Genomic DNA, 19,135 nt, shown 5'->3' with positions numbered 1-19,135 from the left:
CAAGTTTTAATTATTTTCTAAAGCGATTTTCCTTGTTTTATATGAGACTGTGCTCTGCAAATAAATTCGAACTTAAAATACGTTTACAACCCATCTGTATTATTATTATATATATCTGTATTACACAACTAACATTTTAAGTAGTGCTGTAGCCAACAAACGATGATCAGCCAAACTTATTCAAAATCATTACTGTTTTCACTCTTTAAAAAAGTGTATTCGGATTTTGATAAGACTGCCTTATTAGGTTATGTGAATTAAAGGCACATTCATATCTAGCACTATGGCAAACAGGATTTTTTCAATGGTGTGTAAAAAATAATAACCATTGTTAGTATGAGTTCCAGCCTACTGGTTGTACGCAGCAGTAATGCAGGAAGAGGTGTTTGATTTCCTACGACAGTAACGTTACCTGAAGGCAGCTTAAGTTCGAAAAGTATGGCGGCGGTGTGTTTGACAACCATAACAGAGCAATGGATACGAGAGAGATTACAACTAAAACATCCATGTCTAGGTAACATTATGTCATGCTAATACAAGTAGTTGTGTCGGAGTAAATGTCAGTTGAATTACGGGTTAAGTCGTGCAGTTTAGCTTTTGTCACTAAAACTCAATTAGCCAGTTACTTTCCCAAGCCTTAGCATCTGCGGCTAAGCTAACATAGCCTCTAGCAATTAACTGTCACCTGCTGCAAACCACAGCACCAGAAGCAAATAACTGAGCGCAGTCTCATGTATACATAAACTCTTTAAACAGGTGATGTCCGCTCACTGAGCCTCCCGGGGACGTACGAGGAGAAGATAAGACTTCTGGGAAACGCACTGAATAACTTTGTCCGTCTGAAGTCTCTGGACCTCTCCTGCAATGCGCTGGTCTCCATTGAGGTAACGTTGGGTTTAAACGCTCTACCACATCCTGAAACTGAATGCTGGGGAAAAGGTCGACCATTTAAAGTCCAGTTATCCCCTTTTTATTTCCTTATTATACATTTTTATGCACGTTTCTGACAATACGTGGTTTTGATAAGCCCTTTTAATACTGTATGGTTTCCTCCCCAGGGGGTTCAACATGTGAAAGTGCTGGAGAGGCTGATCCTGTACTATAACTGCATACCTTCCCTTGAAGAGGTGAAAGTGCTGTTCGAGCTGCCAGCTTTGAGAGAGCTTGACCTCAGGCTCAACCCTCTGGCCAAAAGTTACCCACGATACCGTCCTTGTCTGGTGCACGCCATGCCCAACCTACGCAAGCTAGGTAAGATATAGCCATGTCGCCCAGGTTGTGCTAACCACAGGTAAGCTTTGATCATAACTAAGTGTCCTCCTCTTGCCTTCTAGATGGTTGTTCAGTCAGAGACACTGAGCGCAAAGCTGCCATAATGCAGTTCTCCTCTGACCTTCTACCTCTGCAGAAGAGCTCGTCTTTGACTCAGGTTGCTGACCAGAGGTACGCTGATTGTCACATGCTTCGGTTTAGGTGTTTCAGCTCAGCGTTGACTTGATAGAGGGCCCACCAAGGACCCTGAGAACACGGGAAACAAACACAACTGATTTTAATGCTTTTCATGAATAGTATAAAAAAGGACATATAATCTTTGGGGATGTTTGATTGAAGTTTTCCCCCCTAAAAAAGGGAGTGACTGAGCTGCTTAATTATAAAGAAAGCAGTCACATGTGGATCAGTGTAGAGTTTTAAAGCCTCGGCGTTGTACGGTGTGGCAGTCTGTGTTTTCATCTTACAACTTTAACCCTTTTCAGTCCACTTATCTTATACAGTCTGCAGGTGAAAACCTCGGGTGCCAAAAACACCCACTAAGAATCACCGTTATCACAATGAACTCCTTTCCGACATGTTCTGGAGTTGTATCTTTACCGTCTTGTTTGTGGTTCCCAGAAGCAGTGATCAGAGACTGGCTTTAGTTGACCGCTTGACCAGGAGGCTCTCTCTCCTGACTGACACCGATGATATTGTGTTGAATTTTGCTGTGACGAATCATGGAGACCAAAGTGCAACCCAGGCCCACTCAGTTCTCAAGGAGGCCAAAGGTAAGATGTCAAAGTATAGAAGCTAAGTCAAAACCAAACCAGTAGTATTTGTAAGAGCCATTTTGTTGTTTTTGTTTTTGTACAACCTCCCACCACATGGGGGCGTAGTGCTGGTGTGATCCTGGCCACAGGTAATATAATCAGTGGGTTCATTGGGCACAGGTTGTTGCTAATAGGTGGAAGCAAACAGTTTTTGACCGTGCAGATTTAACAAATGCAAATGTTATGATTTATTGGTATGAGGAGAAAATGGATAACTGAAGAGAAAGTGGTGAACTCTGATTATGTGAGGAATAAAATGCCTATATTCGAAACTGGACTTTGTTATTTATGGCACGTGTCAGAACAAACATTACAGCAACCGTAGTGACTTTTTTATTGGGAAGCAACGGTCACTACAGTATTTATGTGTTCTTTTCAAACTTCTATTCATTCTGTCTCACAACCCAAAGAGGAGGAATCAAAAGACTTTACAGAACAGAGGTGTTCTACTCCAAAACAGGTGATTTTTATTTCACAATAATATAATCAGTTACACATTTACATGATCATATATACTGAATGTGCCCCTCTTGTTCTTTTTTAAGGAAACTGCTAAATCCATCCTCAGGTATCCTCCTACAAAATACGGTATGTTTTTGCAGCTCTCTTCACAGAGAGTCATGGAGATATAGAGTTGGGAAAGTGCATGTTCGTGGTTTATTAAGAGGATGAAGACTGTTGTAATGATGGGGATAACAGTTTGTGGTTCAATGATCATTGTCTCCTCTTTTGTCCCGGCTTCATGTGGATCAACGATATCATGTTCCACAAGCAATTAATCAAAAGATCTGTACTTTCATCTGTGGATTTGAATAGGTAATCAGGGCTGGGTGAACACAGGATACAATACTTTATTTAGAAATGGAAATAATGAAGTGCACTAAATAAATTGTACCTCGACCACTGTCCTGTCTTTTCCACCAGGTGGAGACAGAAGCCAATTATTTATTTTTTAACATGCACATCTAGGGTGAATTAATATTAGTGATTTATTATGTCATTTGTAATTTGACCAGATATCGCAAGGTCCAAAGTGCCACACATGAAAGAAGCATCTCATAAACGAAGCTCTACCTCATTAAAAGTCACTGAAAGACCAAAGGTGTCCTTTGGCCCCTATGTAGAGACACGCAGACCCGTGCCTGGAAAACAAAAGCAAAAGGACTTCCCCAATCAAAGCAGACATGCAGCCAAGGGACATTACACCCCCAATCCTGGTAAGAACAGTGTCTGTACTTCATAAAATCCTCTGTCAGACTTCAACATCCACAAATACATGTTGTTGAATGTGTGTTTTCAATATTTGAATGCAGATCAAAGTCACGGTCATAGTTCCTCATTAGCTAACATCCGGCCTCCCAGTCCACGTCGTCCTGGTTTGAATGTGTCTGACCTCTCAAACCCCATCTTACATCCTCCAAGACTGACCTACTCCAGCGTAAACGGGACTGAGGGGGGCTCCAGCCAGCCGCAACAAGGGGACAAGAAAAAAAGGGTGGGAAGTGAATTCAGTCTGAAACTGAATCATTATTTTGTTCCTACTAATTGTACACATCATATTTGAGGTTGTTTTCTCTCTCACGAACTCGTCACTTATCTCATCTCCCAGGGTAGTTATAGGAAACCCCTGGAGATGCTCCTCAACCTCGTGGACAAACACTGGACCGGAGAGAGGTCATTGCATCATAACAACAACTTCCTGTGTGAGTTGGGAGTTTGGTTTGGGGAATGTGGTATCTGATTACAGAAGCTTGAAGATAATGTCTGTCATCATCATTTCTATTTGTGGCTCTAGCTCGGGCGGTCCAGATCCTCTCTATGATGGAAAATGATATTTCCAGTCGGGAGGCCGAGGTCAGGACCTTACGACGGGAAGCTGACGCACTAAGCTTTCAAGCGGCTGCACGAGAGGAAGAGCACCAAAGTGAAGTCCGTAGCCTCTCCGCTCAGCTGGAGGTAGCCGGCAGTGGTGTTGTGAGTGGATTCAGCACGAGAAAACGATGTTGATCTTCAGGTGGCCTTGATGGTTTTGGAAGAGCGCACTGTATTTATTGTCTTTTCTCTAACACAGGGCAAACTAAACGAGCAGCTGAGGATTGTCTTGGGGGAAAATGTCGCTCTACAGAAACAGCTCATCAAGTTAGAACGACAGTATCTCAAGTCTATGATGAAAAGTTCACCTGTTACTCAGATCAAAGGTGAGTGTGAAGGCCAATGGGAGACATGTAGAGTGCCTCCTTGCTGTTTTTCCAATTTAGTTGGGGCTTCATAGTAAAGTGGGTGACTATATGCACGTATCACATTCCAGTTTCTTTATTTTTTCTCGAGTTTTTCTCATTTCACTTAACCAATTTTGACCATTTTGTGTAGGCCCATTAACTTAAAATCCAAATAAACAAATCATTTAAATTCCAGGCTGTAATGGATGAATAAATAATACTTTTGCAATGCACTGAACGAGTGATCATTTTGCTGTTTTCCTTACAAACTCACATTTTGTGCTTGCACATTCTCAGAGGCTCAGACTGAAGTGGAGGAGCTGAGGAAAGAGATCGAGGGGTTGAGGGTGAAGGTGCAGGAGGCTGAGAATGTCAAGGATTTGTCAAATATGCTGCAAGAAAGCCACAGGTAAGAAATTGGGCCATTTTAGTGTTGGCACTTTGTTTTGCTGTATCAACCACAACCACAACCCGTGAAGTTCTCAGACATAAACCAGCCCTACTGTGTTGTTTGTGTCTGCGTATGTACTGCAGGTCCCTGGTGGCTACCAACGAGTGTTTGCTAGCTGAGCTGAAGGGAAGTGGGGAACTTTGAAGAGGAATTTGAATGAAAATATCAAAGCAAGAATATGCCGAACGTCATATTAACATTGCTTTCGCTGCACGAGGCCCAGCAGCTACAGACTGTTTTTTTTTTTTTTATCATTTTTTACTTTATATCACTGCAGTGTACATGTCATTTGTGTGTTCCTTGCCCTTTTGAAAATGTTTCATTATTTAATTTTTTTTTTTAAAAAGCCAGCGTTTGGTTGATGTAAACCGTAACGGGGAAAGGCAATTAATTCAAGGAGGTTTGTGTATAAGTGTGTGACAAGGCTGTTATGTTAAATGAATGTAAGGGGGGGAGAATGTCAGTGAGGAGGTCATAATATATTTTCTGGATCAGTGGCAAGATTGTGTCTCTCTTGGCTGCTTTCACGTTTTGTTTTTTTTTAGGTCACTTCTGTCTCCATCTGCTTTGTACGCTGCAGTGGAATGAATGCATCTAGATTCCAGCTGCACTGTGACTTTATTTATACCTCTGCCTTCAGGGCTGGAGACACACACACACACACACACACACACACACTAATGCAAGACCTGGCAAACGTTGGTGCCCCTGCATGTACCGAGTGTAGCTATTGTTTTTATGTGACTGCTCGGCTCAATGGCCGTCGCTGCTAGTAGGGAGTTCTGATGTGTTCCCGAAAAAGCCATAAGAATATAAAACAGTCTTTTGACTGACACCCGGTAACCGACTAAGCGGAGGTTCTGGGGTGTGTTTTTTTTATTTTAAGTAATGCATTACAAATCATGAACACGTTAAGGGATCTATAGAACAAAAACACACTGCATGCACCGGGCACAATAGTACATTAAAAGTTATTAAAAAAGACAATATTGTTCCTCCACATTGAAGGTGCACAGTATTTGGCATTAAGCACAGAAAACATCACGCTACTGCAGCAGACAAAACAAACTCAATAGCTGCTAGATTTGCATTGATGCATGATTCTTCATCAGCTGAGGCTACAGGTAGTGTGTGACACAAACTGTCACTATGTTGGAAAAATATTCTACAAAAGTATTGTTTGCAATTTTCCCTTTTATCTCATACAGAATACGACCGTAAAAACCTGCGTTTGTTTTCAGTTGAATTTGTGCCTTGGATGAGAGTACCGCGCTTAAAAGGTACTCTGAATCTTTACCAACAGACAAATATAATAGCATTGCAGCGTAGCTGACTTTGTATGTACAAGTTGATACATATTGATTTCAAGCAAAACAAGATTTTAATCATGATCCCACAATTTCATCTGTTTTTTTAGCAATAAATTATTTAAGTCTGTCCTGTACTCACAGCAGTTTAGATAAGATATGACACACTCCTGTCATCTGTATGCTTCTGAATCAAATGCAATATACATAAACATGCACAAAGTACAGCAATACAGAAAACACAACATAGTAAGCCAGTGTTATAAATTAAGCCGTGTGGCTATAACTTTTTCAGAATATACACAATCTTACCACAAATATATTAGAACTACTTTAGAAATCCGGTGAGGAAATATAAGTAAAATGTTAAAAATACAATCTTGTACAACTGAGCTCGTATATTGTGGTTAGAGCTTCCTCCTTCAGCTAAATACACCAAGTAAAAAATTTAAATGCATGTTGGCAAAATGGTTTGTAGTCTGAATAAAGACATCGAAAGAGAAAATGGATTCTATTGTACTTTTAGTTGAAGTGTTGTAAGCAGGCATATTTAAAAGGTTTACATGGTAGGGGCTTTTTTGTGTTACATATTCACAAAAGTAAAATGATACGGCAAAAATCTTCAGTCACAGTTAACTGCATTGTGTCTTTGCAAACATTTTTTAAAAAGTTGATAAAACCCTTAATATATTTTCTTGGTTTGAGCTGAAGGCAAATTATTCAAATGACAGTGTGAGCTTATAAAATAAAATGAACCGCAGAAATGTATGAAGACTTAAAGTCACTAGAAGGGATGGCAGACAGACAATTAACATGGAAGATGGACAAATTTAAGTTTTCAAAAGAAATAAACATTGATAATACAGTATCTGTCACAAATGTGCCAATTCTTACTTAAACTCAACATTAAAAATGCATTTCTTCAGCCAAGTATGGGATTAGAAAAGAATTTCCATTAGAAAGTGCAATGTTGTTAATTACTCAAACTGTTGTCCCACTTTTGTTTTTCTTGGCATGTTCATTGTGCTCAATAAATAGAAGGCCCTATCGTAAGAACAAAGCTTCAATGTTCATAGCATAGCAGTTTTCTCTCTTGTACTCTTCCGTGTTTGGCAGTAACTTGCATTCAGACAGGAATGTACCAGCTGGTGACGACTTGGTAAAAATAGATGTAAACAGTTTTCCAGTTCTCACACTTCTCAAAGAGAGGAACTTAAAAACATCTCTCTCACTCACACACACACACACACACACACGGGTGGGAAAATATATGAAATCCTATTATTTTGTGCTTTGTTTGATTATTCATTTAATAGAAAATTATCCTAGTAGTTGATCGAATGTTTATTTCCTTATGCTCGCCCTCACATGGGTTTGCCCTCGGTAGGTTTATTCACTTTCTTTTCGTATGACCCTCGATGTTTGTACCCCGAGACGTATCCCGAAGTGTCAACCATGTCCACTCGTCCCGCCTTACCCTTCCCGCGGCCGGTGTTGTCGAAACGCTCCTTGTGTGACCCTGTAAACTTAGTGGGGTCTGTCAGACGGCTCACTGTCGGGGAAGCCACGGCTCTCTACGAGGAAGTTAAGAAAACATTTGAGTAAATTCTGCGATTGCTGGTATGAAAAGTCAGTAATATTTACGCTTTGAGTCTTACCGTGACTCCTGCGATGACGGGTGTTTTCCCCTCAATCAGCTTGAAGACCTCGGCCTCAGCCTCGTCTCCAGCCTTTTCTTTATATTTCTTCCTGGCCAGATCTCCGAGTGCAACCTTGAACTCGTCATATGTGATGGTGCGACAGGATTTCTTCCTGAAATGAAGGTGGAAATGTAGCTTAAGTATGGGATAACACCGAATAGCACATAAAACCCCCGCAAAGAAATGATCTCAACTGTGTCTCCGGGGAAGAAACGCTGTATTTAGGCTCGCTGTATCAACTTCTCTACAGCCTGTCGGAGTTTGAAAACTTAAAATGAGAGCGGACGGTAGTGTACACAGAGCCATGTGTGATCACTTCAACATGGCAGATGTAAGACACAGCATGGAGATGGTATCCTGCTGAGATAAACAGTGAGAAACCGTTCACTGTTTGGATCTCGTCTCCCTGTACTTCACTGTTGTCTGAGCAACCGTACAGACTTATACACACGCACCTGTGGGCTGTATATGCGAGTGTGTCTTCATATCATGTATCATATTGTGTCCAGCTGCAGTAGTCAGCACCCAGAGCCCTGATGGTTTTAATTCAAGCTAGGGACCCTTAGACCTGTATTCTCATTTATAAGATCAAACTGTTGAAACAGCTGACAATACTACACCACAGATCATCATCATCAATTATTCTCCTTCTGAGAGTGCTCCAGCTGTTTAACTGGCCATTTGCACTTCCATGTAAAAAAGTGCATAGTAACACAAACACAAACAGCCATTGCCGTGGTGATGAATCACCTAAACAACAGACTGTAAAGCCTGCAGTCTTCCTGGGCAACCTGCTGTCATAGCAACAAGCTACAGTAAACAGGGATGTTTGGGTTCATTATTAATTTGACTCATCCATTGAGAGGTTTTGTTTGGGCGATCCATCAGTGTTGAACATTTGAGAGCTCCATTCCTTTGCGCCTGTTCCATGCTGTCTATTGTCAGAAGGGAAACTGGATTTCCAGCTGCCGTTTCTGTCCGGGGGAGTTAACTGTGCTCTCTGTGCACATCTCCCCATACTGAGTTATTTGATTCTCCAAAGTATTAAGGGTTAAGCTGTGTAAATAAACAGCAAATCAAATTCTGAGGAGGCTGCGATAAGGTTGAGAAGGACAAAGGTTAGAGGGCGAGTTGAGCTTTGCTTCAGTCCGGGATACTGTGGTAGCTGACTTACTGTTTATTATAGTTCAACCATCTGCAGTACATGATCCATGTGCATCTGACACAACAGTAGTTGTCTGAATCCGTTTCATGCTAAGATGCTCCTTCACCGCCTACGTCTGTGTTCAGTGATAAGGAAACACAACCGAAGCCGCCATAAGACCATGCTAGTAACCAATTAGTCCACACCAGATTTCTACCTCATCCATAGTTTACGCTGTGGTGTTCTGGCTCCAAGCAGGCAGACAGCACAGCAGAGACTCGATGTGCTGCAACAGACCTCCATATACCCACAATAAATATGGATTCATTCGGCCGTACTGTGATTAGCCAGTGCTCATTAAGATGTTTAATTTCTCGTGTGCAAGCAAAGAGCTTTGACACTGATTAAAGGGAAAGTGGAGATCTGCATCTTTGGCATGGCAGCCCTGCCAGGCTCAGTCATGCCTGGAGTCAGAAACCACATGAAAACGAGCCCCCCCCCCAGTATGGACCTCTTTTTATCCTGTGTCTGACTGAAGTGTTCGCACGCCACACGTTTTGTTCGGATTCTACTGTACAATCCTCCTCGACACAGCTGTGGTTTAATATGCAAGCATCACATCTGAGCATCTAATGTATACAGCGTTGCTCAAATTGACCACATTTCTAAACATTGCTCACCAATGGAGTGGGATTTTATCAGGCGGAAATCCTGCAGTTAGCTTTAAGATCACTCTCTAGTATTGCCAAGGAAAATGTTCACAGCAGCAAACATGAATGCCCACTGCCATGCCAACTGTGTGAAAGTGCTGATGTGGGTGACTCACGGTCCTGGAAAACAAGGGTGCTCCTTTTGCGTTACAAATGAAGAAAGATTTGTCAAGTTTACAGTAAGACGTGATGGCTGAAGTAATTAAGTTGCTTATTATCTTTCAGCAGAGGAAATGTATGATAAAGGCATCAAATAAATTCAAATATGTGAGTCAGTGTAAGTCTCTAGTATCTGAAGCCACATGCATGTTTGGCTATAGCTGAGGCCTGAATCCTGCCACTGCCTTCTTGTGTATCTCCTTTAACATGTTTTGTAAGTTTTGAATTTCGGAAACTAACATGCATTATCAAATCCATTTCATAGAGGAACAATTCATTTTCAATACCTTCAAATATCTTTCTACATGATACACTTTTAATACATGATACACTTTAAGCAATTTTAGTTTCTGCTGTACTCTGTCTGTAACAGTAGTGGTAAGTAGGTCCTAGTTTTGTGGAGTTACATTTTCAGGAGCTCCTGGTGCTGCTTTTTGAAATATTGTATTTTACCTGTACACAGTTGTTGTTTTTTTATAAAGACAGGAATAAACAGTTTCAAATTGAAAAATCCCACTAAAACCACTTTGGAATCTCCTGTATATAAGTACGTACACAAAGTGACTGAGATTGAGCTACGGTTACACACCAGCGGGAGATGGAAAATATATTAAATCAGTGTGAGATTCACACTCCTGATGACTTGATGACGAGTGGCTACACTCTTCTATCCTGGTTCATAACATCCAACCAGAACAAAAAAAGATTAATAAAAAGCTGCTTTGTGTATGAATGAAGAGAAAATAAATAATCATGCGCAAAAAAAAAAATGTACAAACCCACATTGTAAAAGCCCTGCCCTTTCCTACACCAGCTTTATTATGCGTCACCTTACTGTATGTGGCTAACTTTTGGCCGCTCTGTTTTCCTTTACAAAACATTACTCTGTTTGCCAGCTACAGTAAAAGTCAGTTAAGTAGCCTGACATGACTCATGATGAATGGACAACAACATAGTAAGGAAAAAACCTTTTCACCAAGTAAGACCTGCCTGTTGGTTCAATCTTTCTGTTCAGCGGTTATAGTTTGCTTGCTGAACCGGTATCCTGAGAATAGTTCAGCAGCACCATAACACTGTCTGTTAACTTTCTTTGAGGAACTTGATTATATTTAATCTAGGGTTTTGAGTAAAAACTTAACTTGACGTTTAAAGAGAGGTTTGAATTTTATATTTCTTAAGTTTTAGCTAGTTTGAAAGGTAAACCGTGATTTAAAGGAGTTGGTGTGAGCCAGCCTGGATGTGGTGGGGAAGACATCTACACACGTCTGTCAATATGTTATCAGCCCAAATACATTCAGTACAGTTGGTCAATGTAAGCACAGCTGTACAGATGAAAAGTGTTTCTTCTTTGATGAAGTGATATTGAGGTCACAGCTTATTATTAGATTCTACTTCATGTAAATAAAGCAGTAGAGGATGAATCAAGCTGGCCTAAGGAGATACAGGATGAGCCATCATGGCCTCTTGCTCTGGCTGCTGCTTCTGATTTACAGCCGAGCCAACTTGATAAATAAGAAATAAAGGCATCTTCCAAAACAAAGCCCAAAAACATGGAATTCAGTAACTACGAAATATCTGCCTCAGAGCTGTTTCTATCATGCTTGCTTAATGTTTCCTTGGAGCAGGCCCTAATGAAACAGTTGACATCTTAATTAGGTATTATTAATAAGGTCGGGGCCTGTTTTACTTGACTGTGTGTGTGAAGACGATACCACAGATTAAATTCTCTGAACACTAATGAAATAGAGTAGAAACATTGCTACAGTGCAGTCCAGAGACAGTTTTCCTCTCCACTTCTGTGTTCCTAACAACCATAATGGTACCCTGTTTGCACCACTTTAGTGGCCTCTTGGGCATGCTGATCTGGGTGACTAAGCCTGTAGCCATCTCAGCCGCTGCACCCGTGAAGTAACACTGAAGTAAAAGAATCCTGTAGTGGCATGCCTGTTACAAGATCTTAGCTGGTTCAGATGTTGGCAGATTTAGTGAAAGCAAAAGACATTTAAGCAGTGAAAGGTAGCTTAAATAGGCTCAAATAAACAATATTGTCTTTCTTACTTGACTTTGCTGAAGACGATGTCAACGTCAGTGAGGGTGATGTTCTTGCCGTCAATCACGCCACAGTCCTTGCAGAGCTTGGACCAGTTCTTGCCGTGCAAGTCTTTGCCGGTGGCGCGAGTGTCACCGTGGATGGCGAAGCGGCGAAACGACTCTTCCAAAGCGGTCACCTCCACTGGTGTGGACGAGCCCGCGCCTCCGTCACTGGTCCCATTAGACTCAGTTGAAAGCCTTTTGGACAGCCGGTCTCTAGACTGTTCACTGTGCGGCTGTAAAGGGGCCGAGCCCATGTTAGGATGTTTGGCTGTCTGGACTTTAAAGTCGTCTATGTTGTCTCTGAGGGGGGGGGAAAAATACATCATCCACATGATGTAAGAGCTGTACGTGGCAGTTTTCAGTTGAGGTGATATATTGGAAAATGTAGTACACACACTGAAGCTACTCTTTCGTACCACACAACTAAGTATTCAGAACACAAGAGGTCATATTGGCTTTACATCAAGTAACAGCATTAAATAATTCTTATCAAGATTTACAGGAAATGTTAATGGAGTTGATCACAATCAACAGATTCAAGAGAAAAGGGACAATTAATCACAGTCTGTACAGCAAGTAGAAAGAACATCAGATCTAACGGAAAAACTCTTCGGCAGAACGATAAAAGTGTGTTATGCCTGAAGGTCAAGACACAGCTCGTCAACAAGCTACTTCTGGTACAATTAGTCTGTTTTTGTGCTCACACTGCCTCTGAATGAGGCAGATGTCTTGCTTGTTCGAGTAAAGAGGTGAAGGATATAAATAGATCTCTGTGGAATTCAAAATGCGCACAAATCAAGAACCGAGAGAGCAGATGGACATTTGAACAAACACACGAAAATGTGAGGTGAAGGCTCATAACATGACTTCTAAAAAAAAAAAAAAAAAAAAAACTTACTTCTGGTCTGCCATGCTTGTGCGGGAATTTGGTTCCTTCTGTGCAGTGCTTGAATTAGCTGACTTTGGTTTTCTCTTTGTGCTGTGAAAAAGATGAAAATGGAGGTGAATACTGCGAGAGGATGTGTCTGCACATATGCGAGTGCCAGAGAGTGGAAGGGATGAAACAAATTAAACCAAAGCAATAAACACGCCACAACAAAAGGTACATTCCACATATATGCTCGTCATATATACTTGTCACTCTTTAATTGTGCTCCAATAAAAACACAATTATTTACGACATAATGTCTAATCCAGTCTGGCACACAGACAGAACTATATTTAAGGAAAACATTCTGTCACGGTTTAGGCTTTGCCCCCTGTGTTCCTGTGTCTGTGTCTCTGTGTCCCCTGATTGCACTCATCCTACTCACCTGCCCAGTCCACCCAGCTGCCTTCAATCTTCTCATCACCCCACACATATATACTCCCCTGCTTTCCCTGTTCTGGTTGTCAGATTGTCCTTGTTCGTTCCCCTGTCTGTCCCAGTATTGTGTCGCCCTTGTGTTTGCTTGTTGCTCTAGCTCTAGCTTTTGCTCCTGATTTATCCTTTTGCCTTTCTTCTGTGTTTTTGGATCTTTTTCCCTGCTCTGTTGGAGGTGCTTTAAGTTTGTTTATGACCTTTTGGACCAGTAAAGATTCTTAAGTTTAAACTTCACCTCGTCTCCAGTGTCTGTGTCTGCGTTTGAGTCTCCGATCTGCCCCTCGGGTGTGACGCATTCAGAATGAAGTGAATAATAACCACAGAAAAGGAACAAGATCAAAATCCTCATCATTAACTCCAAATTAACCCCAGATAACGTCTGTCTGTAAGCTATTCTTCGTTGTGACAGATCCTCAAAGGTTGCATTTGCACACTGAGCAGCATCGTCGCTTTCCTCTCCAGCATAAGATGATTTCATTCAGTCTGACTTTAGGGATTCCTCTCTAAACACATCATCATCCTGACTTGCATCTCTTTGTATAGAGCAGCAGCATCTCACCATCAACTCAGCCTCACCCTTAAACCACAACTGAAGTGCTTGCATTAGTCATTAAGGTAACTTTACTGCCATACAAAATATCAAAAAGCCCCTCTGCTATTATTAATACGAAAATGTAATCCAAGTGATGGTGCTCTGCTCACCTTTCAGCTGTCCCCATACTTAGCTCAGCATCCTTAAAGGACCTGTGTTGCCATGGCAAAGTACACCGTCCTCAACAAAGTATCTAAAACCAGTAGCTGCACTTGCTTCAATTTAAACTAGATGCTAACAAGATGCCAACTAGAGAGAGATGTCGTGTCCTGTGGACCTAACCTTCTGCTCCAGCTACCAAGGTTTCAAGCAAGTCCCTCAAGTCGCCAATAAAGACTTTCACTCACCCCCAGTGGCCCCGTGTAAAGCGAAGGGTTGTGGACCCTGTGGCCAACGATTACGAATGTGACCTTGCTAAGTACAGCTGACACTTGAATGGGTACAAAAGGTCCAAGATTGACACTGCATAAAGCCATTATAATCACGATGTCAATTCTTAGAGGGACAAAAAAGGAGATTATTAATGTCTATGAATAATGGCATTCAGAGCAACAGACACTGGGAACCCATTGTCCAATGCTAGTGGCTTCTCTGTCTGACCCATGCCATGCCCATTTATTCACACATACACACATGGTGACATCGCAGAGTACCACGATTGATGGAAGGGGTTTTGTAGTCATATGTCATCGAGGGCTCAGGCCAAGACAATCCAAATAGTTATTGAGGTTGTTGATGCCTCAAGGTTTTATTTATCTAGTATACATACCATTAACAAAGTACACGTAAAACATGGTTACATATCTATATCGTTTTTAACATCCTATGATCGATCTTTGTAGCTGTGCCTATTTTCAGTGAATATGTGTACATTTGCACTCACTGTTATGGGAATGCTGGGATTATAAATGGGATGTTACCATTAGTCTGTTTAGGTCAATCTTTTTATAACAGTAAATTAAATTTACAATTTAACCCATAATTTGCACTTTAAGCATTTTAATATTTAAAGAAAACAACATTGCTTACATGTGGAATAAGAAAAAAATAACTTAAAAACTTAAATATATCTGAATAAATATTCAAGCATCAAATCTAATTAATCATTTTCTTTTCGCTCAATCATTTAGTCTATCAAATGTCAGAAAATAATGTCCACAAGGTAATATATTGAATGTACATGTTTTGTACAACAAACAGCCCAATACTGAAAAAAAATTCAATTTACAAACAATATTCAATCCACCAGAAAATTGTCACATGTGATGCTGGAACCAGAGACCAAATATTATATGATAGAAGACTTAATAAAAGACAATTAATCAATTATCAAAATTGTTGGCAATTCATTTTCTATTGGACAAATCAAATAAGTCCCTTTAGGTCATCACACACACATTGGGTTTTTTATGTGGGAGATTTACTGACTTATAATCAATAGAATTTCACTGTAATTCCAAAAAGGAAATTATATTATTTCAACTAATATTCATAAAAATAATATGATACTGAGGTTCCATCTAATACTAACGAAACAGTCATTTAGTGGAGATCCACATCCTTTCAAATAGAGTAACTACTTGCTGTGTGTTTTCCTTTGTGCTTAAATGACAGCAGACACATCTTTGTGGGAAACAAAGGAATCTTTTTACTCCCTCTCCTCCTCATCTAATTTATAGTCAGTAGTTTCAAGAGTCCAAGTCCTCAGTACAACAAGCCTCCTCAAACCACATCATGTTCAATACATGAAGGAGAGGTCATTAACACAGTTCAGTGGCCTGAAGTAGAACACAAACAGAGATGAAAGGAAATGTAGTGCTCTGATAGACTATAAACCCATTATAAACTGTATAGTATGGAGTACAGATTATTTGGTGCTGTAAAGCTGTACTTTACCAATACGGTGTTTTGGGCCAAATTCCTACTCTGTGTATTTTAAAAATGAGACCAGTACAACCATCGTAGTAGTGGTTTTGTCCTGTGTCTTTTTTTTTCTGCCCCACTTTGCCACATACTCACGAGAAGCCATTTGGTTAAGGGCAGATCTCCAGAGACAAATCTGTAACTGGATGACAGCATGCTTACATACACTCGCCTTCTGGCAATACACTGCACAGATGAGTGCTTTAACCATAAATTGACCCATTTTTAACTGCATCTATTCATAGCAACAATACGCAGCCATGGCTGGAACATTCTATTCATTCTCAAGGGAGGAGATCAGCCGGTAGACAACATGCAGGCTGAAATACCAAAAAACTAAACTGTTTTTCAGTTTGGCAGATGGCGTTTCACCCACAAAATGATGACACTGTTGTCAGTGTGATGTGAGTGTGTGTGTGAGAAGAGGGTTTGACCGAGGCCTACTCCTCCAATGTGGTGAGTGGGCATGCAGAGATCCCATCTGCTTTCTATCTAGATCAGTGTCCTTTCCAGGCAGCTGCTCAGGAATGTGACGTGTCAGTCAATCAAAATGTAAAACAGAGACCATCGTTACTACACTGAAGCCCCCAGTGTCCTCAAAACGTATCTCCAGCTATAGTCCACCATATCTACCAGTTTTCTGCTATGTATACTAGTGACTACTCCTCTGTGCCGTATCTCCATTATCAACCTAAAACTAATAAAACATATTAGTGAGCCATAGAGCTGCAACGATTAGTGGATTATTCTATTAGATCACCAGAAAATGAATTGCTAACTATTTTCATCATCGATTAACTGTTAACGTCATCATTCAAGCAAAACAAGCAAACATTTGATGGTTCCAGCTCCTCAAAATTGAGAATTTATAATAAATTTGATATTTTTTGAGACAAAACATGTTCCTTCATTACAATGAAGGTGTGTGTTGTGGTTTATTTTGACATAATTATGTGTGTCTGTGTGTATTATTTATATATATACACATAATATAACTAGTTTCTAGTGCACCTAAGGTGCATTACTCCTCTGCAGAAAATAGATCGTATACTTAAAACTACAGTGCCCAGCTGTTTAAAGAAAATATTTGGCTCTTTATAAAAATAAAACAAGATATTGTGACCCTTTTTTAATATCTTCATCTGCAGTAGAAAGCAATAAGTGAGTGCCACAGACAGCATGGCAAACATACGGAAGCCTTATCCTTCAACATGTTCTGTTTCAGGCACTGACACCACTAAATAGAACCTCTAAACCATTTCCCAGTTTGGCCACAGTCCCCCACCCTCACTGTTCCCCCAAAGACATAAGGAGAGAGAGTATGACATCAGCATGCTGCAGACCGGGTCTGAGGTCACCACCACGCCGTCTCTATTCAGTCCTCGCCTCCCTAAGCCCTTTAACTGCTCGGTGAGTCAAAGATCTTGGCAAGCATTGTGTGCAGTAGAAAAACAAGATGTTTGAAACAAGCAGCTACAGTGGTTATTGTTGGCAGCAGCAGCAGCAAGCCAAATAGAGGTATAAGGCAGTGTAAAGTCAGCCGTGGGGTCCTTATGCAACCCCGCGTTTGTGAGGAATACATTATGCCATAAACAGCATAAGTGTCCCTGACATGGCTCAGATGGAGAGAGGTCTGTTGATCCAGCAGCAAATTAGCTCTGAGTCCAGTTTAATTTTTTTTGAAGCCAGACTGTTGTTTAATGTCTCTCTTAGTTCATCAAGATAGGTCATTTTTAAGTCTTTGTAATGACAAAGAAATGCCATGTAGTGTCTTTGTTATCTTCTCCTGCAGCCACACACACACACACACACACTGTAAAACAAAATTTGCCCTTTCGTGTAGTAAAGAAAATGCTGTCGGACTGCAACACCTCATTTTGCCCAGAAGCATCCCTTTTATTTTGGAAACCTGACCTGAATTTGAGTCACCATAAACAAAATAGGGTAATTTACACTCTGAGATTAACTGTTTGTGACAGAACCCAAAGGCTGTTGGACCAATGCAATGAAACCTAGGACAGTGAAATCTGGGACAAAGTCAGTGACTGTTTTTTCTTCTCATGCATACCTAATTTAACCTATGGGGAATGCTGCTACAAAACCATTTACTGAGAAAAAAATGAACATACCTTCCTTAGATGTACTGTATTTGAAGGGCCTCCTAATATCCTATTTATTATCCCTAAGAGCAATTCACAGTAGATCAGGATGCTAATAAAAGAGGGCGTCATTTTTTTTTTTTCATGCAGAATTATGTAACTACACATGTAAGCCAGCAGCTTGGCATGAAAGATGCAGCAACATGCCAAATACATTGGCATACTTTCTGACAAGTAACGATGCTTATTGCAGAAGCCTTCACTCTGGCTCTCATCGAGCCCGCTTTAAAAAAGATAAACAGCGGAGGAAAAGCTCGTGTTTATGTTTCCAGACATGGCGGCAGCTGTGTCAGTGCGAAACATGTTACATAAACTTGCAAATGCCAGATTCACACTGAGTCCACGTGATCAGGTTGTTATTGTCAGACCCTGATGGGTGTCTGCCAATGCAGAACATGGCATTTTAGGAAAATACCCTTTCAAATTTGATTCAAGTTTGGGCAGAGCATGCTGCCACACGCCCTTGCAGCTTTAAAGGCATCTTATGTATGTTCAGTAGCATGAACAGGAAGCATGCGAAGACATGAAAACAAAACAAAGAGCACCTTCAGGAATCAGCTGAATTTTGTGTGGGTTGTCATCGAAATCTGCATTTGTCATAATGTGAAAACATGCAGGTGTAGCATGAGCCAAAACAAGCAACAATTTGAGAAATGATGGCAAATAAAGTTATAATCACCTGGTGATGTAATCCTCCCCCTTCTTGTCAAATTCACAAAACCATAATTGCGCGTCGCGGAGTCCTGAAGTCTCTTTCGTCCGCGCTGCCTGAACTCAAGTCTGCTCGACGGTTTAATTCTCTCCGAGATGCTGAAGAGAAACCAGCGCGCTGATTGGCTGCCCGCCGTGCGCGACGAGCTGTTTTCTTCTTGCCTCGGTGTTGTTGCCTGTGATGGTGCCACAGTGCTCAGTGGAGCGCTCATAAACAAGTGGTCGGAGCTAGGCGCATCTTTTTGGTGCTTAGAGAGGTGGAGAAGGAAGATGTACACACTGGACGTGGATGGTTTTATGTTGATGCATTCATTAATAAACAACCAGTATGAAGCCCCTGTGTGTGTGTGTGTGTGTGTGTGTGTGTGTGTGTGTGTGTGTGTGTGTGTGTGACCATGAGCCACAGAGGGAGGAAATGAGAGGCCAAGGGTCACATACAAGCAATACAAATATTTTTAAGATTAGTGCACTTTGATCATGACTTGTTCAAGCACAGGAGTTTTGAATGTTCCGGTTGGT

At 40.9% G+C, this 19,135-nt stretch overlaps 2 protein-coding genes across 8 annotated transcripts; one reads left to right on the top strand and one right to left on the bottom strand.

Annotated features, from left to right (window-relative positions):
- Window positions 1-400: 400 nt before the first annotated feature.
- cep72 (centrosomal protein 72) lies at window positions 401-8,393 on the top strand. 4 transcript variants are annotated; one of them, XM_031852507.1, is made up of 14 exons: window positions 401-514; window positions 757-884; window positions 1,059-1,251; window positions 1,335-1,443; window positions 1,894-2,042; window positions 2,495-2,544; window positions 2,630-2,672; window positions 3,101-3,301; window positions 3,398-3,579; window positions 3,694-3,787; window positions 3,880-4,058; window positions 4,156-4,282; window positions 4,601-4,712; window positions 4,838-8,393. In XM_031852507.1, exons 1-14 carry the CDS (start codon window positions 439-441, stop codon window positions 4,896-4,898), a joined length of 1,704 nt encoding a protein of 567 aa, XP_031708367.1. In that variant the 5' UTR covers window positions 401-438; the 3' UTR covers window positions 4,899-8,393. The 4 variants fall into 4 exon arrangements, with proteins under 4 accessions (XP_031708367.1, XP_031708369.1, XP_031708368.1 ...); XM_031852509.1 differs by having other exon boundaries at window positions 402-514; window positions 1,891-2,042; window positions 3,209-3,301; XM_031852506.1 differs by having other exon boundaries at window positions 403-514; window positions 1,891-2,042.
- tppp (tubulin polymerization promoting protein) lies at window positions 2,527-18,890 on the bottom strand. 4 transcript variants are annotated; one of them, XM_031852512.1, is made up of 6 exons: window positions 18,585-18,890; window positions 18,451-18,492; window positions 12,767-12,847; window positions 11,833-12,168; window positions 7,720-7,873; window positions 2,527-7,635 (listed from the first exon to the last, which is right to left on the bottom strand). In XM_031852512.1, exons 3-6 carry the CDS (start codon window positions 12,778-12,780, stop codon window positions 7,426-7,428), a joined length of 714 nt encoding a protein of 237 aa, XP_031708372.1. In that variant the 5' UTR covers window positions 12,781-12,847; window positions 18,451-18,492; window positions 18,585-18,890; the 3' UTR covers window positions 2,527-7,425. The 4 variants fall into 4 exon arrangements, with proteins under 4 accessions (XP_031708372.1, XP_031708371.1, XP_031708373.1 ...); XM_031852511.1 differs by lacking the exon at window positions 18,451-18,492; XM_031852513.1 differs by lacking the exons at window positions 18,451-18,492; window positions 18,585-18,890 and adding an exon at window positions 14,171-18,428.
- Between the last annotated feature and the right edge of the window lie 245 nt (window positions 18,891-19,135).

Source organism: Anarrhichthys ocellatus, unplaced genomic scaffold (genome assembly GCF_004355925.1).
Source record: "Anarrhichthys ocellatus isolate YVR2014 unplaced genomic scaffold, GSC_Weel_1.0 scaffold13, whole genome shotgun sequence".
In the NCBI taxonomy this organism is placed as follows: Eukaryota; Metazoa; Chordata; class Actinopteri; order Perciformes; family Anarhichadidae; genus Anarrhichthys; species Anarrhichthys ocellatus.
The sequence above is the reverse complement of the archived record's forward strand: the minus strand, read 5'-3'. Positions and strand labels throughout refer to the sequence as shown.

Excerpts from the sequence above, each read along its gene's own strand:
- tppp (XM_031852510.1), bottom strand. Across the intron at positions 12,169-12,766 it reads ACAAGCATGGCAGACCAGAA|AGACAACATAGACGACTTTA; the intron begins GTAAGTTTTTTT and ends CCCCCCCCTCAG. Across the intron at positions 7,636-7,719 it reads CCGTCATCGCAGGAGTCACG|AGAGCCGTGGCTTCCCCGAC; the intron begins GTAAGACTCAAA and ends ACTTCCTCGTAG.
- cep72 (XM_031852506.1), top strand. The coding sequence starts at position 439 with ATGGCGGCGGTGTGTTTGACAACCATAACAGAGCAATGGATACGAGAG. Across the intron at positions 885-1,058 it reads ATGCGCTGGTCTCCATTGAG|GGGGTTCAACATGTGAAAGT; the intron begins GTAACGTTGGGT and ends TTTCCTCCCCAG. Across the intron at positions 3,788-3,879 it reads TCATAACAACAACTTCCTGT|CTCGGGCGGTCCAGATCCTC; the intron begins GTGAGTTGGGAG and ends TTGTGGCTCTAG.